The 23,304-nt window shown below is 39.3% G+C and overlaps 1 protein-coding gene across 3 annotated transcripts in view; it reads left to right on the top strand.

Annotated features, from left to right (window-relative positions):
- sept8a (septin 8a) overlaps positions 1 to 23,175 on the top strand; it is a 34,388-nt gene extending 11,213 nt beyond the window's left edge. For all 3 annotated transcript variants that reach the window (XM_036587621.1, XM_036587620.1, XM_036587622.1), the window contains 8 exons: positions 132 to 327; positions 2,177 to 2,363; positions 7,385 to 7,546; positions 9,087 to 9,183; positions 16,537 to 16,705; positions 18,266 to 18,398; positions 18,623 to 18,792; positions 22,215 to 23,175. In XM_036587621.1, coding sequence (XP_036443514.1) covers positions 132 to 327; positions 2,177 to 2,363; positions 7,385 to 7,546; positions 9,087 to 9,183; positions 16,537 to 16,705; positions 18,266 to 18,398; positions 18,623 to 18,792; positions 22,215 to 22,218 — 1,118 coding nt within the window. In that variant the 3' untranslated portion in view covers positions 22,219 to 23,175. The remainder of the gene's footprint in view (positions 1 to 131; positions 328 to 2,176; positions 2,364 to 7,384; positions 7,547 to 9,086; positions 9,184 to 16,536; positions 16,706 to 18,265; positions 18,399 to 18,622; positions 18,793 to 22,214) is intronic.
- The last annotated feature ends 129 nt before the right edge of the window (positions 23,176 to 23,304 follow it).

Below are 23,304 nucleotides of genomic sequence, written 5' to 3'. Positions count from 1 at the left end.
ATGAACTTTTGAGTTGCATCAGATGTGTCTGAGCTGGAAAATTAGCACACTTTATTGGACTAAAGCCCTCCAAGACTGAAGCTGGAACAGAAATTCATCTGTGGAACCTTTTCTCTTCCTTTGTTGGGTAGGGGAGACAGGAATTGGCAAATCTACGCTGATGAACACACTGTTCAACACAACATTCGAGAATGAAGAGGCCAGTCACTACCAGAACGGTGTGTACCTGCGACCAAGAACGTATGACCTACAAGAGAGCAACGTCCACCTTAAACTGACCATAGTTGACACTGTGGGCTTCGGGGACCAGATCAACAAAGAAGAGAGGTGAGAATAAACTGACTTTCCTGCAAAACTCTATGCTAAATGGCTGCAGCTAAGGATACATAACAAAACATATAGAATGAAATAAATAACAATTAATGAAGTAAAAAATACCCTTCACAGCAGTTCAGGAACACCCATCAGGAGGTAGACATATCTAAGTCAACCATCAAGAGAAGTAAATACAATAGGTTTGCCACAAGATGTAAACCATTGGTAAGCCCCAAAAATAGATAGTCCAGATTAGTTTGCCAAAAACATCTAAAAAGGCCTGTACAGATCTGGGACAGCAAATTATGGACAGATGAGACAAAGATCAACTTGTACCAGAATGATGAGAAGAGTATGGAGAAGGGAAGAAACTGCTCATGATCCAGCGCACTCCACCTCATCTGTCAAGCATTGTTCGTGGGAATGTGTGGACACCAGAGGAACTAATTCCCTTGTATTTATTGATGATATGAGTGCTTACAAAAGCAGCGGGAGGAATTCTGATGTGTGCAGGGCTAGATTATCTGCTCAGATTCAGACAAGTGATCCAAAACTCACTGCACAGTGCTTCACAGTGCAGATGGACGGTGACCTGAAGTATACTGCAGAAGCAACCCAAGACTTTTTTAAGGCAAAGAAGTGGAATGTCCTGCAATGGCTAAGTCAGTTATCTGACCTCAGTCCAACTGAGCATGCATTTCACTTACTGAAGGCAAAACTGAAAGTACGACACCCTAAGAACAAGCAGGAACTGAAGACAGCTGCAGTAAACGCCTGGCAGAGCATTACCGTTGGGGGGAAAAAACAGTGTCTATGGGTTCCAGACTTGAGGCAGTCATTGACTGCAAAGAATTTGAAACCAAGTATTAAAAATGACAAATTAATTTGTGGTAGTTGTAATTCTTGCACCGTTCACCTGATTTGGGAATAGCCTCAAATTAAAGATAGAGGACTTAACTTTGAGCTCATATTCATTATTTAACTTCCACTCCGATATGCTATGGTAGACAGCTAAAATAACAATGACTTTGCCGACGTCCAAATATTTATTAACTGACTGTATGCCATTATCTTTATACTGGAAAATGGTAAGAAGCAGTTTTAGTGACCAAAACAACTGGAAGCAAGAACGTATGTTCATATGTCAATATTAGATAAGGTGTCAGAGTCTTTACTTTCAGTTAGTGGTTTAGTTTAGGCAACCTTTGCCTTTTGCCTGAAAACCTGCATAAATCTTCTCCATTAGGAGGCTGAAATATTGTAAGGAATGCGAGCCTGTCAGAGACACGACTGGAAAAACTCCCTCCAATTTTAGTTTAATAGGAGTTTTTATTAAGGAGAGAGAGACGGGGGGAGGAGGGCGGTAGAGAGAGGAAATTCTTGGTTTGAACTACAGCTGGGGGAATGCATGTTTGAGTGACCCTGTGAGTGAAGGGGTCAAAGAGCGAGAGAAAGAAGGAAAGAGCGAGACACGGGGAGAGAGGGAGCCAGTCTCATTCTGCGGGGGTGGGGAACGTGTCCAGCAGAGATGCAGCCAGAAGGCTTTGAAAGTTCACAAGAGATGCATGCTGGGAAAATGCCCTGGAGAAGTGAAGGGAGAGGTCATGCATCGTAAACAGTGCTGGCAGGGCTGGGTGTAGCTAGAGATCTCTCTCAGATACAAGAAACTTGTGTTAATCACAGTGAATGTGAGTTTGCAATGTAAGACACATTTTCAGTCTATGATGTTAAACATCATATTCTTCCCCAATTAAACTGTAAAGAGTTCCATGTAAGCTGTAGTTAATCAGCAAATGTCTAAAAGTATGATTTCATCAATGCCGTTTGTAAGTTTTTTCCTCTCTTATTTTCATCTGTGCAGTTACAAACCCATTGTGGACTACATCGACACACAGTTTGAAAACTATTTACAGGAAGAGCTAAAAATCAAGCGCTCGCTTTTCAACTACCACGACACGAGAATCCACATCTGCCTCTACTTCATTGCTCCCACTGGCCACTCGCTCAAATCCCTAGACTTAGTCACAATGAAGAAGCTGGACAGCAAGGTAAGCATGAATGATGCACAGCTTTGTTTGTCAGTAGATTTTATGACTTTCAATTTATACTGCTAGTAAAGAGAAGCCTAAAGACTGAAGAGAAAACAGGACATTCTGGAGAAACACTGTCCATGCAGTCATCAGGGGTTGAAACAGACTTGACTACACTGAATAATAATAGTAAACTAGAAAGGGAAAGTTTGTGAATGAACTTGAAGTTTGCCTGACAAATCCAGCCAATGATGCTTCAGAGTTTAAAGCAGTTGCAGAACACTGTTGATTGTTTTTGATAACTTAATTGGGTTTATACAGTAATTCTAAGTAGTTGCTGTGTTGTCGCTACAAGGCTGTTAGGGTATTCCAGCTTGTTGTTAGGGCTTTGCTTGGTGATTGTTAGGTGTTGCTAAGGTGTTGCTAGCATACTTGTATGATGGTGATGCAAGAGGAGTGTCCAAAAACATCTGGCTACAGAGTGAATGCTGACTGTGGTGGGATAAGAGGTGGAGGTATAAGTATGATACAGAAGTGGAGTGACAGGATGTTTCAGGATGTTAAGCATTCCTTCATTCATTCCTGTGGGGGAAAAAAAAGGTTTGTATGAACACTGTATGAACTCATTAAGCTGAATTATTAAAAAAGCACAAGCAACCTATTCAGGTGTAGACTCCACTGTCCTGCATAGTTTTGTGGCTCTTGTTTGAAAGCTGGAGGGTTAGTTGTGTTTTTGACCACAGAATAATAATAGAAGAAAATGAAGAACAGGGATAGTTGACTCAAACTATGCTAATGTAGCTGACGATGAATTAGTCTCGCAAGCCAGACTTCTCACTGTTTGTGGAAAGTCTGGTAACTTTTGTTACTTAGATTTGGTGCTTAGTGTTGCTAAGAACCACCAACTATGACAGGAGGAGGCCCTTTGACTGACAAATAAAACTCCCAAATAACTTTTAAAAGCATGATGATGTGATTGGCACCAACATAGATATATCTGTATTTTGCTCTGAAAGGCAGATTATTGTCACACTGAAGAAAAGACAACTGCTGGCCAGCATTTAGCTTGATAAACAAAAATTTGTTTTGTGTCAGACTGATAAAAGGCAACTTGCGAAAGTGTGTGCACATGGACATGTGTTGAGCTAATCATAGTGTAGCGTCGTACACAGAGCATCTGATATCTGTGGTAAGTTAAGCTGGCCAGCTGTTGGGGTTTTGTTCCATTCTGACTGGCTAAAGGCAAGTCTGTGGGCCTTTCAGTGCAGGAGGTTTCATCAGTGCAACAGCAAATGCGTTTTTTCCAAGCAGTTGCCTGCCATGCCATAGGTGTAGATAAACGCTGGATTTAAAAAGTTTTTGAAACATAAAGCATCATTAAAATGTTAAACATTAAAACATTAGAAGTTCAGTGTGTTTATGTTGTAGCCCTGTTTTGAAAATTGGTTTGAGGTCTGCATTTGATTATTTTGCATGTCAGTCAGAAGGCCCAGTACTTGGCCGCATTAAGCTGTGGAATGCACCAGACTTACTGATGTTAGGTAGATGTCTGGCTTGCAAGACTAATTGGAGCGACAAAATCAAAATAATTCTGGCCAGCTTAGCTTATGATATACATAAGATGCTCTGTGTACGTGTGTATGGGGCGTCTGAAGACCACGCACAATGGCATGCCGCATCATGCCACACATCATCATGAAAAAACACATAGCAGAGCACAGTGCACAGACTCAAACTATCTAATTATAACCATTGCTTCACACTGGCAAAAATGCATATTAATGGGTGTGTCCTTCAGGCTCTGTTTCTTACTCTAACTGAAATTCTTAATTTTTAATAAAGCACAGGGTAACAGGGTAACTGTGACCGCCCCAATCCAAACAAAGCATGTTCCTGTATTTTAATAGTTTACTAATGCTGTTTGCTATCCGGTGTCGACCAGAGGAGGATGGGTTCCCCTTTTGAGTCTTGGTTCCTCTCAAGGTTTCTTCCTCTTGCTCTTAGGGAGTTTTTCCTTGCCACTGTCGCCATTGGCGACACTCATGGGGGCTCTGACCCGGATTTGTCCGTAAAACTGCTTTGTGACAACATCTGTTGCAAAAAGCGCTATATAAATAAACTTTGATTTGACTTGACTTAGTTTTTTTAGTTTTTTTTTAACCGTGTAACTTTAATTATGATGTGGTACTTGAATATTTGTTTATGATTTCACTTCTTTACTCCATCTTTGACAGAGTAATGTCAGAGTAGCTATTTGAGTGAAGGCAGAGAGGTTCCTGAAGTGAATGACACCATTTAAACATTTTCCGGGTCATGTGGTTTTGGGGAGAGGGAGGGGCGACTCGTTCCACCTTTGTGCAGACAGCAGAGCCCCGAGTCCCGTTCACACCATTTCACTAAACTTAAGTGATGATTTTTCTCCCCCTCATGATTACAGCAAATGTGTGGCCATTTTTGTGATTGCCAGGGTCTTTTGAAAAAACACACGTTTTTTTGATGAGCTGGTTTCAAGAAAAAACAGTTTTGCTTTGGGTTTGTTCAGCCGACTGCCAGGTCTTTCTCTACTGTCTGCTGTTGTTGCCCTGGGAGATGGGGGAGATGTTGAAGTGGCACAAGACTTAAGCAGACAGGACCTGTGTTACTTTTTGCCCCATTGACTTGGAATAGGCACGTTATCTTTTCATATATATGATCTTTGGTGAAAGCATAAGTAGGGAAAGGGAATATTTAGTTATTCCATCAGTCATTCATCATGCTTTGTTTGGATTGGGGCGGTCACAGTTACCTGGTTACACTGCTTTATTAAAAATTAAACATTTCAGTTAGAGTAAGAAACAGAGCCTAAAGGACACACCCATTAATATGCATTTTTGCCAGTGTTTTTTATTAATCTTTGAAGAGGTATGCATGGTTTATTGCCCTTTTAATACTCTGATCACTCAATCATTAAGCCCTAGATAACTTACAACAGTGTAGTAATGCAATTCTTTCTCTACATGTTTCATGTTAGTGAGTACATTGTTGTCATTGTTTGGGCTGAATAGTCTTTGATATTGGCTGAAATATTGATCAGCAAGCAATGGAAAATCTGGAGCAGTGGGCAGTGGCTTCCCCTAGCCTGCACCGTGGAAAAGAGAGCAGATCAATTTTTCATTTCCTCAGTCTGTGAAAGAGGGAGTGTCAAAACGAAAGAGAGAGAGTGCGAATGAGAAATGGAGGAGTGTAGTTGTGGAATTCTGGCTTGACTGGAGTCTTTTGAGGTTACATACTGCACAGATGGTCCTGTGACGATCAGCTAGTGGCTAGCGGCCAGACCAGCCTCTCTAGATCACATATCTCTTGGGTCCTCCATGCTTATGTGGTCCTTATGTGGTTTGAAAAGGCCTTCAAACAGGAAATGCTTGATGAATAAACATTGCTCTATCGCAACATAATCGCTCATTCAGAGCTGCCTTCCATGCGTGTTTGAGTCACTCAGTAGCGCTGATTAGGCCTACTTGTTTTCATTATAGAAAATGAAAGGAATTGTGAGGGGAGGCAGTTTTCTATGGCAGTTACAGCTATAATATAGTTTGATGTTGATGTAGCTCAGCTGTTTATCTGGGTTTATGGGTGGAAGTGACTCTTTACTTTCCAAAACAACTTGCAACCAGGGGTAGCAGTCAGAGGCTCAGCGATGTATGATATTGTGATGCTTGATGCGTGACATGTTTCCATTGCAAGCTTTGGGAGGTTTGAGAGATGCTAGGTTTTGTTGTATCATATTGCAATTTAGTCCTTTGCACAGTAATTCATACCTTCAAAAGGAAACATTTTCCATTTTGTCAGACAGTCAGTCTTTTTTATTGGAGCAAAGCAGAATTGTAGACAAAGGAAGATTTAAAAAAAAAAGATTCCTCCTGTTTAGAATCTGCTTTATTCAGAGTGATTTACAGTGTTCCTGTTCGAACGCCTATGAGGACAAACATTGGCTAATGTGTCTGCTGAATGCTTTTCTTTTGTTGGCTTCCCCTCTGCATGAATTAGGGTAGGGTTTATGTAAATTATGCAATTATATGCAAAGGATTGGGCATATGTTAAACTCAGCAAATAAATAGAAATTGTGCTCTAAAATGTATAGAAAATGCTGCATTTAAGCTCATTGCTTGTTAAGATGTCTTAAATTATTTTCACTTGGAAAAACAACAAAACGTAATTTGACCAGGGGTGTTTATAAACATGTGACTGTATGTACATAAGTGGAAATTGGGGTGTGTCCATTGCAAATGATATGTGAAAAAGCTACTAGCGTGTGGGAGCTGATTCATCAATTGCGCTCAGATCACCACTTGTTTAATCAGCGTACAACAGTTTCCTAAATGAGACAAGGAGTAGTTTGTACGTTATTCAGGGTGGTAAATCTGCTTTTCTTTCTACACAACTTTGATGAATAAGGACTAAAAAATACCACTGATACCCTGGGCTTATCCCAAATATCATGAACGCTATCTTCTGTTTGTTTTTTTTTCTCCTACCCCTTACTGTAACAAGCAATAAGTTCTTACAGTGTATAAAAAGTATAGTGTCTGACATTACTATTGTAGTTGCTCCTCAGTCCACCTAAAAAGTACTTTTTGGTTTAGTGTTTCATCACATACACCAGATTCAGCTCAGCAGTTGATTATACAGGCCTTCCTGTGTTTTATCAGGTGTGTTTGAGCAGGAGCCAGGTGTTTGGGAACCTCACGCTACAGAAATGTTTTTTGGATTCACGTTAATGTTTTTGCAGAAAAATGTTTTTGCAGGCACATCTGCTGTTGCATGCCTTTGGGACACAGTCAGTGCCCTGGGAAGGTTTATTGAGGATCCCTTTTTTTTTTTCTTCCTTACTTTAAATGACTCGGCACAGACAGTGTTTCATTCTCTCCCAGCCACTCCTGATGAAACCAGAGCCCTTATACATGAAAATATACAGTGAATAGTGCACTTAACATATGTTGGACATACTCACTCACTCTCTCTCTCTCTCTTTCTCACTTTCTCAATCTCTCAATCTCTAGGTGAACATCATCCCCATTATTGCAAAAGCTGACACAATTTCCAAGAGCGAGCTGCACAAATTCAAGATCAAAATCATGAGTGAACTTGTGAGCAACGGTGTTCAGATCTACCAGTTCCCCACAGACGATGACGCAGTTGCAGAGATAAACTCTTCAATGAATGTAAGTCTTTTCACTGTACAGACAACTGTTGAGGCATTAAAGCTTCTGTGTAAGCTGCGGTGTTTGAATTTCCAGGAGCAGTTCGGTAAACCTGCTAATGGTTCCAATAACTAAATCAAGATCAGTAGCCACTAGTTAAGCTGATGCTATCATTTTTCTTGAATTATTTTCTGCCAAATTGGTCAAGTGAATTCACTTCAAGAAGATATTGTCTATATGCATGAATGAAATAGACAGAATGGCTTCACCATTCTTAACAAAGCCGTTTCTAAGGGGAAAAAGTGGGGAAACAGCATCCAGCTATGTCAGTCACACAGTTTTCCTGATTGTGCAGCTACAAACCTCCAAAGACGTTGCTTTCATAAATGCTAACTCCTCTAAGCAAGAGTTTGTGGATGAATGTTCATTTTTGAACATTACATTCACATTTATTTAACTGCCAGCTGTAAGGATGCTAAGAATACAGAGGTATCAGAGAAATTAAGGAAATTAGGGTAAAAATATCTTGCCAATGTAATCTAATTACTTTAACTGCAAAGTCTTACTGAGCAGTAGCTGCAGATGGTATCAAGCTATCTTTCAGACTTTTACACATCTAAAAGTAATCATTACCCTGCTCTTTGGTAGTATTTAAAAGCCTTAGAAATGGTAGTTATACCATCAAAAATTGATGTCTCCTGCTAGCCTCCTAGCATGGCATCTAGCATGTAAAATTTTTGTCATAGAACTGTGAACTATGTTTAGACTGGTGGACAGTATTAGGCAGAACTTTTAGCCTCATGATTACTCTAGTAGTATTGATCATGAGGCTAAAAGAGTAGAGTAGTGAGGACAGTTTCATCATACTGACACTAGCTATCCACAAGAAAGCATAAGCAGCTACTGTGTGAGTAACATTCAGAAGGCAGTGTGATTTTAGAGAACAGTGGTGGTGGTGCAACACTACCACAAAGAGAATAGTTTAGATAGACTGTAGCCTAGTAAACATAGTCTGATGGACTTTTACTGCCTTGGGCAGTCTTTTCAGACAGTTCACAAAGAAAGTTTGAGTTAGCCAGTGGAATATAAAGTTAATAAAAAAAATAGTCAGCTCTGAAAGTCCCCAGTGACCCCCCATTTAGATTTCTTAATGCCGAATCACATGGTGTTTTGAATAACAGTTATTTATGTCCTTTTTTATGATTTTCACATTTTAGAATTTGTGAAAAATGAGTTAACCAGTGGAATGTAGTGTTAGTTTTACTGATTTGTCCTTTGTATTTGCATCTTTTTATGCTGACCATACATTTGCTAAGACTAGACTATAAAGTAAGAGCTAGTGAAGTAGTTAAGGTCAGTCCTAAAGCAGCTTTACATTTTTAGTTTCTGTTTGGTGTTAGTCACATGAGCAGTTTTGACTTTCCCTTTAAATATGCTACTGCTGCTGAACCTTTATTATAAACATCTGTGCTTTTACACGTCCCCCGTGGTCTTCGGGAATGTGTCCTGAAAAGTAGACAGATACCAAGTTTGTAAAACCTGCTGTTTCCATTCCTTACAGGCTCATCTACCGTTCGCTGTAGTGGGCAGCGTTGAGGAGGTCAAGGTGGGGAACAAGACGGTTAGGGCCAGGCAGTACCCCTGGGGAGTGGTCCAAGGTAAGCATCGCCACTACACAGATGTCATGTAAACCAAATGGGTAGTAGAACAACTCATTTGCGGCATTTGGCTGATGCTCTTCTCAAGAGTGGCTTGCAGTTTGAGCATGTTATAGATGCAGGCGAATGTAGCATTGGGAGTCTTGCCCAAGGATGCATATGTGAATATTATGGTGTGCTTGCCTGGGCAGGAAATCAGCCACATAGAGGGCAGCAATGTTCGTGCTACGCTGTAGCACACTAATACAAACTCCAAATACAAAACTTTGATAAGATTTCAAAACACCTACACCATATGGTCAGAAGTGCCTGGACACCTGACCATCACATCTGTATGAGATTGTTGAACATCTTATTTCAAAGCCATGGGCATCACAGGGTTTTCCTGGCTTCAAAGGAGGCAGAGGTGGTACCATCCTTATCATGTGATACACGTGCATGTGGACCATGTCTTCAGCTGGCTCAAGAAAATACTTTTTACAAGAAATATGTTTTAGGAGAAAATAATTATTTTTAAAAACAACTATCTTATAATAGTTTTGTAACTTATAGCATATAGCTTTTGTAAAAGTGCTGTCCAGGGCTGTAGGCTAGTTTTAGTGAGGTTTGTTTTGCAGAAAATCGACCTACATCACACAACGACTAACTGCCAAATCTGTGTATTACACCAACTGTCAGTGTCTTCTTTTAATTTTTTAACCCAATTAATTATGTACTTTTCCTTTTATTTATTCCTTTCCCATCCCTGCAGTCTTCCATAAACTGCTATTACTGTTCCATAAACTTGCTGCCCTGTTAGTTCTCTTTAATTAATCATTTAACTACTTATTTACACCTTTATTTTCAGCTGAAGGTACATGCTGAAACCTATAATACTAAATCAGTTAGTTGTTACATTGATTGTGTTTCATTTACCTCTCTGTCTGTCAGGTTCTGTGCCTGTTTTCTTTGCTCTCTTCTGTCTCTGTCCTCACAAATTAGGCATACATTAAAATGCTTTATAAAAGTCTGTCTCTACCAAACCCCAGCAAATGGGGTCACACAGTTAACCAGACAAAATACAGTCAAGTGTATCTATTGATTTCTCAATTACTTTACACTACACAGTGCTATCAGTATACTGGTTAATAATGAACATGCTCATTGTAGTATGTTATGAGTAGGTAACTCAATACAGCTTTGAACATTAATTTGTCATTTAGTCACTAATATAGCTACACAGCCTGTAGCCTAAACTAAGCAGCAACTGGAACTCAACTAAAGCTTGCTGATTACATGTAACATTATTCAAATTAAAAAAGGGTTAATGGAGTTGCTTTTTTACTATCGTAATCTGTTAATTTAATTCATTATTAAATTAGTTTAAGTTTAAGTGACCGTTATTAGTCCCACAATGGGGAAATTTCACCTCCACAATCTAACCCATCCATGCAGTGAAACACCACATACACGCTAGTGAACACGCACACTAGGGGGCAGTGAGCACACTTGCCCGGAGCAGTTGAGGCAATTGCAGATAGCAACGGTTGCTAAGCAGTGATTGGAGGGCTTAGAAAATAAGGCAGAGCATAATGATTTGATTGGCCATAACACAGCGACAGCACTCAGAAAACAAATCAAATGTCACTGTCTTTAAAAATGTAGCTTAATAAACATTTTTTCTCTATTTAATTGGGTAGACCTGAGTGGCTACCACATTATCAGAATGGTTTGTTTCCACATCAGAAATCTTTCTCACAGCACCTTTCACGGTACACTGTGCTGATTATGATCCAGCACCACCATATGCCATAATGCCACAATTGCAGTTACAAATGACAGAAAACCACTGAGTGCAGCGCTTGTTAGAAAATAGTTTTCCATGAAATGAAGACACCTGTCAGGGTTTTGTTGGGACCCGGAGGCGGCACGAAATTTGACCGAGGTGGCTGCCTCCTGATTCTTCATGCAGGAAAAACCATGAATTAATTGTGTCTATAACAGTGTCCACTCTTCTGTGAAGGCTTTCCACAAGATTTTTTAAGTGTATCTGTGGAGATTTTTGCCTGTTCAGTCAAAAGAGCATTTGTCAGACACTGATGTTTGATGAGAAGGCCTGACTTGAAATCCACATTTCAGTTCATCCCAAAGGTGTTCACTGGAGTTGAGGTCAGGGCTCTGTGCTGGCCACGGGAGTTCCTTCACACCAGATTCGTCAAACCATGTCTTTATGGACTTGGCTTTGTGCACAGGGGCACAGTCATGCTGGACCACGAAAGGGTCTTCTCCAAACTGTTGCCACAAAGTTGGAAGTGTTTAATTATGTTCAATGTTTTGTATACTGTAGCATTAACATTACCCTTCGGTGGAACTGAGGGGCTGAGCCCACTCCCTGAAAAACATCCCTAGAACATTTATCCCTCCTCCACCAAACTTATATAGATGCCAGTAGAACTCGATAGATAACGTTCTACTGGCATCCCCCAAACCCAGATTCGTCCTTTAGACTGCCAGATAGTGAAACGTGATTAATCATTCCAGAGAACATGTTTCCACTGCTCCACAGTCCAGTGATGGCATCCTTTACGCCACTTAGGCTTGTGAGCAGCTGCTTGGCCATGGATAACCATTTCATGAAGCTCTTGTTGCACAGTTTTTGTGCTGATGTTGCTTCTAGAGGCAGCTTGGAACTTTGTAGTGAATGATGCAATAGCAGCGATGCAAAATAGCAAAGATGCAACATGTGATTTCAGTCCTTGGTAGCCCCACTTTGTGAGTTTAAATGGTCTGCTGCTTCGTGGCTAAGCTGTTGTTGCTCCTAGATGCTTCTATTTCAAAATTATAGCCCTTAGGGCAGATCTAACAGAACTGTAATTTCATGAAGTGACTTGCAAAGGTAGCATCCTATGACAGTCATGTTTAAAGTCACTGAGCTCTTCAGTATAACTCATTCTTCTGCCTGTGTTTGTCTATGGAGGAGTGTCCACATACGTTTGGCCGTATAATGTATCTACATTACTACTATCTGTATTACTCTGTGTTTGGTGGGTTAAATGTCTTCTTCATCGAATGTCCATTGATGATTGATTGATTGATTGATTGACTATGTTTATCATTTCAGAATGCACTGCTCAAGGGGTTCTTAGAAAATATCTGAGACCAGCTGGGACTTTTGGCTAAGTCCGGCTCCTCCATTATCCCCCCATTGGTTCCATCTCCATCTCCCCTGAGGAGACTTTGGGGTTATTTTTATAATGGCTCTTGTGTGAAAACGATCTCGTCCGCCCCAGTGCCGATAAAGTCTGCTGGGTGGGAGTTAATTATGTCATGTTCACTCTGCTGCTAAAAGCGCAGACTGAGGAAAGGTCACGTTGTGAGCCGTTGATTTTTCCCTTTTAATTGGTTAGCCTGCAACACCAAAGAGACTCCTAGAGTGTTCACGAGAGGAAGGATCAACAGACTATAACTACAGTATGCAGCTTGTAACTGTAAAGTAAAACTGGCTTGGTACTGCTTCTCAAAGCACTGTGACCGGTTGATTATATAAGTTTCAGTACGAGGGAAGCATACCATTCTTAGCTAATGGTATTTTCCCCTGAATCCTGTGATTTTGCCATACGTACTGTGATTATTCAAGCTCATGTTCTTGGTTTAAACTAAGTGCATGCTAGGGCTGTCCTTGTGTAAGCGCTCAATTGATCTACTGACTATTTTGGCTAGAAAATGCTAATTCTTGCAAATTTATTGAGAAGATAAATTTAATTGTTAGGTTTTAATCAGGTTTAATCGAGTAATCTGGACTTACTGTCAGGGAGTGCTATACGTCTGCGATCGCTATCTGCAAACCATTCAGTATAGATGGTACGATGGATAGGAGACTGCTGGTATTTCTTCCCCGTCTGCTGTTTTTAGCTTGTGTGTTTGGAGAGGGGTGACTCTCTTTCAGCTACAAAGACTCATTCCCCCGGAGGCCTTTTAGTCAGAGATCAACAAATGGCTCCCAGGGCCTCTGCTTAGGGATGTGACTGGAGCGGCTGTTCCATTTCAGGCATTATGTCTTTTTCTGCTCATATTTTGTGCACATACCATGTAACGTGCACATACCAACAGCTTAAATAAACATTATGCACTGCTTTACATTTTTTCAGTCTATTCATAATCTGTTGCTTATTATGGGTACTAACAGTTCTTAATGGCTTGTCCTTTAGCAGAAAATGGCAAACACTGCTGGTCTGAGCCACATATACAGAACAGTGCAGTGAGGAAGTGCATGGGTACCTGAGTACCTGGTTAACCATTCAAGGTGCTAGTATTTGAATATTGAATTCACTGTTTGGATTGTTTTTGTAATTCCCTGTGGTTAACCATTAATCCGTTTATTTGCTTATACAGATACTGAATATCATAATTATTCAGAATGCACATCCCTACTTTGAGGGTAGGGATGTGCATGAACTAAATCAGGTGTGTTAAATTAGGAGTTTGTAAATAATTAACTGTTTAATGCACAGGAATGTTAATAACAAAGGGAGTGAAATAGGGTAGGGCCAAAAATCCAAGGCATTTTCGCAATACACAGTATACATCACAATATTTAATTTTACTGAGGTTTGGTAAGGTGGAACAGACAAAAAAGAACCAACCTGTAATGCCACATTTAAAAAAATCCTTTCAAAAACAATAAATACAATGCTCTCTTTGTAATGAAACTTGCAGCTGGTCAGTGTTCTTTAAGTTCTGACAATATCCACAGTATGCTCAGAAAGGCATGTTCTGACATAATTTAACACAGTAGCTGTAAATATCTTCATGTTGCCCAGCCTAAAGTGAGGGCTTTCCCATATAATACATTAGAGTAAGAGTGCATCACTGCAAAGCAGTGTAATGTTTTTGATGAACCTCTTGTGGCCAGTTGTGCTCAGTGTTTTGACTTTTTGTAAAATTGTAAAATCATTTTTGAAGCTAAAAATCACTGTTTGCTTTAATGGGTTTAGCACGTATCTAAATGTGAAGGTGTTGAGGAAAGCTGTAATAGCCATAGTAATTTCTGCAGTCTTGCTTTAGTTCTATCTACCACAGCATATTGTGCAGTTCAATATGGCCAATACTGCTTTCTCCCATTTAGAGAGCTGATTTGACTAAAGAGTTGATTTGACTAAAGAGTTGCTCCCTGGCTTTGCAATGTGGGTGTTATACATTTACTTTGAGTGGGGATTCATTTACAAAACAGTTTCCCCTCAGGAAACATGGGTAAAAAAGATCTTTGATGTTCATTTACTGATCTGCAGGCTGATTCGAAGTTGCTGTGAAGTTTTCCCAAGCCTTCAGTTTGACAGAGAGCGTCTCTCTCAGTTTCCCAGCTGGGTCAGACACATTTCATAATCTCTGAACTGCTTTCCACAGCTACACTCCCTTTTCTTTGGAAGGGATTGTGCTATGTGTTGTCAAGAGGGGCTTGATATTTCACTCCTTTCAGTTTGACTTCTGTATTGAGTTACTTACTCCTCCTCCTTGTGAAAGTGACTGACAACTGAAATGTTAAAACATAGAAGTATCCCCATTTTATTCCCCATCACAGTTGCTTCCCACGAAAATGCTTCTTTCTTGCAAGATCACAACTGCATCTTGAATTGCCCCCCTATGTTGACCAAATGATGGTACTGAAATACCTGAATGGTCTTTTCTCAATGTCCCACATTCCATGGCTTTTTGGGGGGGTTTCACATTTGTTTCCATCAAACCTTTTGTTCAAAACCCACCTTTGCTAGCTTGGTCTGGTCTTCTTAAGCCATTTGGCCCCAAAACGTCCACTTTATTGAAGTTCCTACATCAATAAACAAAATTACAGGTTAAATCTAATTAAATAGGGATTTACTTGTATTTTTCTGGAGATCTGTCTTCATGCAGAGCTCAGTTCTATTTATAATCAAACACACTTGATCCAGCTAGTGAATATCTCTTGGAGGGTCTCACTGTTATCTTCAAGTGTGTTTGATCAATGTTGGAACCAAATTGGGCAGAATAGTTGATCCCTAGAACATAGATGGCCATGAAGCATGAGGAGAATTCAGCCACCGTTAGACAGTCTGAGTGATGACTGATAAGTGCCTGATGTATGTGCAAGGCCTAGACATTGCTCTCACACTTCTGGTTTGCCTTTGTTAGCTCCTGAATTTGTGATGGCATCAGTCCAGCTGTAGGAATGCAGAACAGGAAGGAGCGCTGATAGTTTAAATGGATGTTTTCATTCCTGCGCCGTCATCTCCTCATCAGAAAATGTGTTACGCCGCCCACTCACTCTCCTGCAAAAAGCAAAACGCTCCCTACATTGCAAGCAGGCATGTGCTTGTGCTTTTTGGAGACTGGAGTTTTATTTTTGGTACTGATCCGAGGTTGAAAATAGGAGGAAAAACATTTACTGAAATATACTCAGAACAAAATGTAGAAATTGGGATTGCATGAACTTGGTTTAGCATCACAGAAATACAGAGTTACAAATGTAGTAAAATGAATAAAATGCAGTCATTTTAGCACAGCAGTCCAGCATTCCCTGGACTGCTTTAGCACAGCAGTCCAGCATATATGTGTGTGTGTGTGTGTATATATATATATATATATATATATATATATATATATATATATATATATATATATATATATATATATATATATATTTATTTATTTATTTATTTATTTGTTTTTTAAACCATTATCTGCCAATACAAATATGATTCCAATATCATCACTACAGTACATGTAGTACTGTGTTGTAGTACTGTATATACGGCTGTATAGCCGTGTGCAAAGTGGGCGCTTCTGGTTAAATAACATGTTGTTGATTTTTTTTTTTTTAAATCTCTGTTGCTTAAAAAGTTAATTTTGAGAAAATGTTCAGCACAGCTATTTTTGGGTGCCTACCCTGCAATATGTGACAAATATTAAATATCAACAGATTAGACTAAGGTAAGCTTTTTTGTATGCCAGAGGCAGATTAAGTTGAATGTTTTACAGCCCTTTTTTTTTTTTAACACCAGTCGCTTGCAGATTTGTCAGAGGAAGTGTATTTTGTTTCTAGAGACAAGGGGCAAAAAATGTAACAAAGATGCACCATTGTTGCTGTCACTGCTCATATTAATATTGTTTGCCATTTAATAAAACATTTTAGATTTTTATTATTAAGTCAATTAATTTTCACTGGTTTTTATCACAAATGCTATCGCTGGCCCAGTATAGACCACGATCTGGGTTGATATCAAGGTTCAGACATTCAGTAACAACGACAATCACAGTAAAGCCACAAAGTTCAGGTGTGCAGGCTTAGCATCAGTCTGCGGTCAGCCAGAATGATATTGATTTTTGTGTGTGTGTTTGTAGTGGAGAACGAGAGCCACTGTGACTTTGTGAAGCTGCGGGAGATGCTGATTCGTGTGAACATGGAGGACCTACGGGAGCAGACTCACGCCCGGCACTACGAGCTCTACAGACGCTGCAAACTGGAGGAGATGGGCTTCAAAGACACGGACCCTGACAGCCAGCCTTTTAGGTAGACCACTGCACTCAGGGTTGCACCTTGTGATGATCCAGTTCTGATCCAGTTTTTCAAGAGCTTTGTAATATTGAGTACGTGTCGAAACAGAGTCTGGTCTGATATTTGCGTTTTTATAGATAATTACATTTTACGTGCATTAAAGTTAGTAAAACTAAACCAGTTTAAACATGCTAGCATTGCCGATATAATGGGATGCTCTGGAACAGCCTCATATGGGCCTTAGGTCACCATCTCCAGTGCCAGGCATCGCTAGAAGGGTATAAAGCCTTGGATGGTGTAGCAGAGGAACGGTGTTCTCTGGAGTGATGGAGCGCCATCCAGTTTGTGATGAGTTGGAGTGCTGTCCAACATCAGTACCTGACCTCACTAATGCTCTTGTGTCTGAATGCAATCAAATCCTCATACTAGTGTTCCAACATCTAGTGTAAAGCCTTTTCAGAAGAGTTGAGGCTGTTACTGCAGCAAAAGAGGCCAAACTCCCTATTTGTAACCTTGGTGTCAGAAGAAACACAGGATGAGCAGATACAAACCTTTGTCATACTTAAATGGGCTGTTTGCCCGCAGCTAGTTTAACCATTTTTGATGAAAGTTGCCTACTTTAGCCGCAGTGGAGACCCTGGCAGATATTAGATAAAAAATAAATAAATAAAGATTTCGTTTTCCACTTTAAAGTAGTTCCATACTGCAGACTTTTGGACTGCTTGTTTACTTCTGAAAACATGTCTCACTGCTGCAAGTTATGTATCATGTTGGTCCTAGCAACCATCAGTAGTAGCCTACTGCTAGTTGATAGTGTTAAAGGGCCATTCGACTGATGTAAGAAGATGTAAATTTTATGAAACAGCCATGCAGAGTGGTGTAATTGTGAACAGCTTCATTCGAGAGAAACTAACTCTCACTTAATCAGATCTATACACAGTGGTGCTAATAGGAACCAGATGTCTGAAGAGTATAATGCCTCAAAAAGCTCCCTCATATAAAGTTATTACAGAAAATGTTTACAGACACTCTTCCTGATGCTGAGACATTGTTTTGCCGTAGTTTTTAAAAGGTTTTGGCCGAAGACATGTTTTGTAAATCCATTAATGTTGGAGAGGTAACTGCAGGGTGTTGTAAGGCAAAATATTACCCAAAGATTTATTTTTTCACCACTATTTTACCAGTCATTACTACATTTAAAATTCATGTGTAGATTTGCTGTGATAGATGTGTTGTATGTATCACAACTCTAGAATGGAGCATTTCACCTTAAAATTAATGACTTTGTTAACATCGCAGTGATTAAATTATGCAGAAATCTTAAAAATCTGTGAAATTCTTTTCTTCAGTAGAGCACAATAATAGAAAATAATCATAACAAAACATCAGAATTTGATCTGACTGTAACGTTGTTCAATGCTTTAGGCATCTCCAAGTTCTCCTCTCACTATGATCAAACCCCAGCTCCGGGTGTCTAAACTCTCACTTCACATTTTACCAGAAAAAACTTCAGATCAGCATATGAGGACAATACGATGAGTTTGAATGTGACATGTGTTTGTGATTGCTCTTTAGTCTACAGGAGACCTATGAGGCCAAGAGAAAGGAGTTCCTGAGCGATCTGCAGCATAAAGAGGAGGAGATGAGGCAGATGTTCGTCAACAAAGTGAAGGAGACGGAGGCGGAACTGAAGGAAAAGGAGAGAGAGGTAAACAGTGTGTGGTTTCTTAATAACCCTAGCCTTAATACCAAACTTCCATTCTAGTGCTTACTATACACCCCGGACTTCCTCCGCACCCCTGTAACCGCATGTTTTCTGAATGCGGGTCACGCATCATCTCGCCTCAGTCCGCTGAAATCTCTGGTTGGAATGCTGATGCCGGAGTAAGATTGTGTGTTATCTGACTTCTGAACTGGCTTCTTCTCTTGTAGCTCCATGACAAGTTCGAGCAGCTGAAGCGCATGCACCAGGAGGAGAAAAGGAAGGTGGAGGAGAAGAGGAGGGACCTGGAGGAGGAGATGAACGCCTTCAACAAGAGGAAAGTGGCTGCTGAGACGCTGTCCCTCTCACAGCCGCTTAAGAAGGACAAGGACAAGAAGAAGTGAGTGGCTCTTCTTTTTAATCTCTCTTAACTTCTCTATTACTCATGGTTTTTTTTTTTCCTTATGGTTGAATTACACATTTTATACACTTCACATATTTACCCCCTTACTTGTATTATAAAAAGGGATGAAAAAGCAGATCAAATTTAGTTTGATTAGCTGTGCTTGTTTGGGTCAGGACTAAGCACAGAAGGGCATTGCACACATTGGCCATTTTATTAGAAACCCCTACCCCTAATTGTATCTCAGTGTTTTCTTTTGTATCATATTGTATTGTGACTAGCATGTTCACATGCGGCTGGTGTGTTAGCTTGGGGCTAATGTATTAGCTTGTAGCTAGAGTGCTAGATTGGGAGATTATAAACCAAAACTTTTGTTTCAAATATGGTATTTTTACAATATTGAATGTGCTAATAAGTTTACAATTAAAACATCATATATCCCAATTCACACATTTTAGCTACTATTTTTACTGTACTAAAAAAATTTGTCGAATTAGGACTCCACCATATCGTATGTAATTTTATGAATCATTACCCTAAATTGTTGATGCAAAGTTTGTCTTAGCTGTCCTCTAGATCTTTATGGTGGTTGTTTCTGACCACAGAGCTGGGTTTTGGCAGGATATTATTTGAGTGCTGGACCACTCTTAACCTAGCAGTTACACCAATGTGTGTAAAAACTTCAGCAACACCAGTGCAGTATACCTGATACATCCATACCAGTACCACAAACACACTACCATGTCAGTGTCACTACTGTGCTGAGGATAGCCCACCACCCAAATCATGTCTGGATAAAAGAAACTCACCAATGATGACCGAGGTAGGGGTAGGGCCGGGCAATATGGTATTATTTATCGTTATCATGATACATTATGTAACAACGTGGTTTCTTATATAAGCAATATAAACATGCAAATCAGCGTAACAAGCTTAGAGATCGTGATGATCATCAGTATAACAGTGTCATTGTTTGTGAGCTCTTGGTCAGCTGATTTAATACAATAGAAATGTTTATGTCTGCTTATGTTTTCTGATTTTCTTCAGGAATAGGATAACATGGGTAGGTATTCAGGATGGTATTGTGATTGTGTGACAATCTGCACATTCAGTTTGGATGAAAGGTGTCTTTCTTTTACCTTAACAGTGGAAGCAGGGTATTTTGGATATGTAGCACCATCTTGTGGTGATGAATGTCATCTGCATCAGTGCTGCGTATCTTAAAGGGGGCTTCTGTTTCAGAATCTAAGCAGAATTTAAGGAATTCTGTTTTAGAATTTAAGCATAATTAAATAATTAAGATGTAAACAAAGTCATTCAGGGTAGTTTGATGTGAAATGGTTCATTTTAGAGAAACGTATAGTCAGAATTGTTTACGATGATAGCGTCTGAAGACCTCTAAAAGCTCCCTTACAGAATCCATTTTAATTTTTTATCAATCAATTTTAACATTATCAACATAAAAACTCAAAAGATGCACGTCAGTTAAGTGGTTGTTTGTATAGTAAGTAAAATGGCTATATTTGAGTTGTAGACATAGCGACCCCTGGTTCCTATCACCACCACTATAAAGAAATCAGAGCCAGTAAGTTTCTATACAGGAACCCTTTTACATCAAACTACCCTGAATGACTTTGTTTACATTATGTAGAAATTTTGAAAAATGTTGCATTCATTTCATGTACTGAATTGGATCCACCACTAAACAGACATATCAGTGATCACAGCTGATGAACAGGTTAAAGAAAGGACTACAGTCTGTGATTGTAGAACTACAAAATGCACCTATATAGTGTGTGATCCTGATGAAGTGGCCAATGAATGTATATTAAAGGGTCCATGTCATGGAAAAATGAATTTCCCTCACTTCTTTAAATAAGAGAATTTGATATAGCATATAAACACTATTAAGTTGTAAAACTGTTCACTCTCTGCTCTAAACAGCTTGTACAGTCATTTTTATTGGGCACCGCTGGTCAAATTACACGTTTTGTTGATTTTCTAAGTGAAAGTAGGTTAACACGTCCTCCATACAGAACACAGTTCTGCACATTTTAATGCACAATTACTGTTTATTTGCTGAATTTAACATATTGGGAAAAATAAACTGTAAAATGAGGCCTGTGCGAAAGTTATGGCACATTTTATATGTAATGTTTTTTGTCCCAATATGTTAAACTCAATCTAAATAAATAGAAACTGTGCACAAAAATATACAGAAACATGGCATAGTTAAATGTGGTGTCATTTGACCTGGGGTTTAAACATGTGCATACAGCTGTATATTGAAACTATACTGTACAAAACAGCCTGTTTTAAATTTGTTGTTTTTGTAATGACTAAAAAACCAACCAACATTCACATCTGTCAGTCTATTCAGCCCACAGAAGTTTAGCCTTGCCCATTCACACTGAAGTTATGAAGAGAATTTCCTGAAAGCTTGGTTTGTTTTTCGAATGAGGCACTATTCACAGTGAATAGGGATCTGAACCAAGATTGTTTACATGCATTACATCTTGAAGTCACAGTACCAAAATATCTTCTTTATTTGTGGGGGATAAAGAAGTTGCAAAATTGTCATGTAAAAATGACTTGTAACAAATTTTGGTATGAAGCTGTGTAAGTGGACCTCAAGGGAAAAACAAAATACAAGAAAAATGTAGGATATGGGTCCATTAATATAGCTTTAAAAAGTTTATATTGCTATAGACCAGGGTTTCTCAACCACTGGGCCATCGCCCACAAGTGGGCCGTGAAATACCTTCTGGTGGTCCTCAGGCAAATGCTGAGGGGGTGCCAGTGGTCCATACTGTGCCTGCACTGGCAGTTTGCCACAAAATAACAGTTGACCTAACGATAAAAAAGTATAAAATGTTTCCAAATAGAAAACAATATTAATACGTGGCCTGCGAAAACAGAGCACAAAAGAATTGTCGATTTCTTTATTTTTGCCTCTTTTCTCTAAAAACCAAATATTCTCAGATGTCTCTGCTGTCCACCCGCAATACTACAAAAAGGACTGTGTTGTAGGAACAAATTTCCCAAAAATGAAGTTTTTAAGTAAAAAAAGCTGAGCTTTGTTTTCTTGTGGGCCTTCATGCTTGCTAGTGACAAACAAGTGTCCTTGAGGTGGAAAAGTTTGAGAACCCCTGCTATAGACAGTAGGGCTGAATTTTTTTTCTTTGACAAAAAATATAAATACATTGGCGCCCTCTTCTGGTGTAATGAGGAACTCGCAGTTGACAGCTGATCCATTAAAGAATTACATACAGCTCAGAAAAATAGTGAGTTATCTATGAACTTAATCATATTCATACACGTTTGTGATGCTTTCAGTTATGCATGAGGCCACTCCACCTTTCATTTTCTTTCTTTTTGTCATTCATTTTGTTGTTTTTGTTCTTTGTTTTCCCTTTCAGTTAATTTATGAGCACAGCATCGCAGACCGACCACGGACTTGTCTTCCATCATCATAGCAACGTCAGTGTTTGTCTGTTTTTTTTCTTTTTCTTTCTTTCTTTCTTTCTTTCTTTTTTCTTCTTTGTTCTCTGGCATTTCCCTCATTGACGTTGTAAATGGACCAAAGGCACTGCTGGGGACCGCAGACACAGACCTGCGTAATGAGGACTGACTTTCCAATTTGTTGCCTCTCGCCAACAGTTTTCCCTTTTGATAGGACCATTCAGGTTATTATCTTCTTCTGAAATATTTTTATACATATGTTTTCCCCTTATTGTATTTTGGATAGTCTTTGTTTATTTTTTCACTTTTGATTTCTCACTGAAGAAAGCAAGAAAAATTCATGGACTTTGTTCGTTGTTTCGGTTTCAGTGTGCTAAAATAGTTTTTATGGACAGCTAGCCAACCTTCTCAGGCCAAGTTAATGTTTAAGCAGAGCCCGCTTCCCTTGCCATAATGTACAGTAGTAATTAATACCTGAGCCACCATTTTACAGCATAGCAATAACGACAAGAACACGCCTGTGTGAACCAGTATGCAAACATAAACCTATATGGGTACAACCAAATAAACCAGTCTTAAATCTATGTTAATTATTTTTTTGGAGGGGTGCTGTTTTTATAATAACCCAACACCTGTATTTTGCATATTTTAGTAGCTTTGTTGAAATGATGACACATGCAAAGTATGATGTTTTGGTATTAAATGTATGGTGTTTAGCTTGACATGTTATTATTATAAAGTGCAAGAGATGTTGTTAATCACCATAAATAATCAAGCCATAAAAAGAAGAACGAGAGATGTCTTATTATGTAAACATATGCAACTTCTACCACATTTCTAAACAAGAATTGACATCTTAAGAGGAGAAAAGTTATTGTATTCCCCTGTTACTGAAAATAAACTGAAACACTCCCTTGTTGTCCTGGAATGGATTCACATACTGTTTATGAAACCTGGGGCAGGTCTCACGAGGCCGGATTTCTTGCTTAACCAGCTAACTTTAAGGCCACACTATGTAAGATTTGGGAGTTTGGAGACCTCTCTGGT

The sequence above is a fragment of the Colossoma macropomum genome, unplaced genomic scaffold (assembly GCF_904425465.1).
Source record: "Colossoma macropomum unplaced genomic scaffold, Colossoma_macropomum, whole genome shotgun sequence".
In the NCBI taxonomy this organism is placed as follows: domain Eukaryota; kingdom Metazoa; phylum Chordata; class Actinopteri; order Characiformes; family Serrasalmidae; genus Colossoma; species Colossoma macropomum.
The sequence above is the reverse complement of the archived record's forward strand: the minus strand, read 5'-3'. Positions and strand labels throughout refer to the sequence as shown.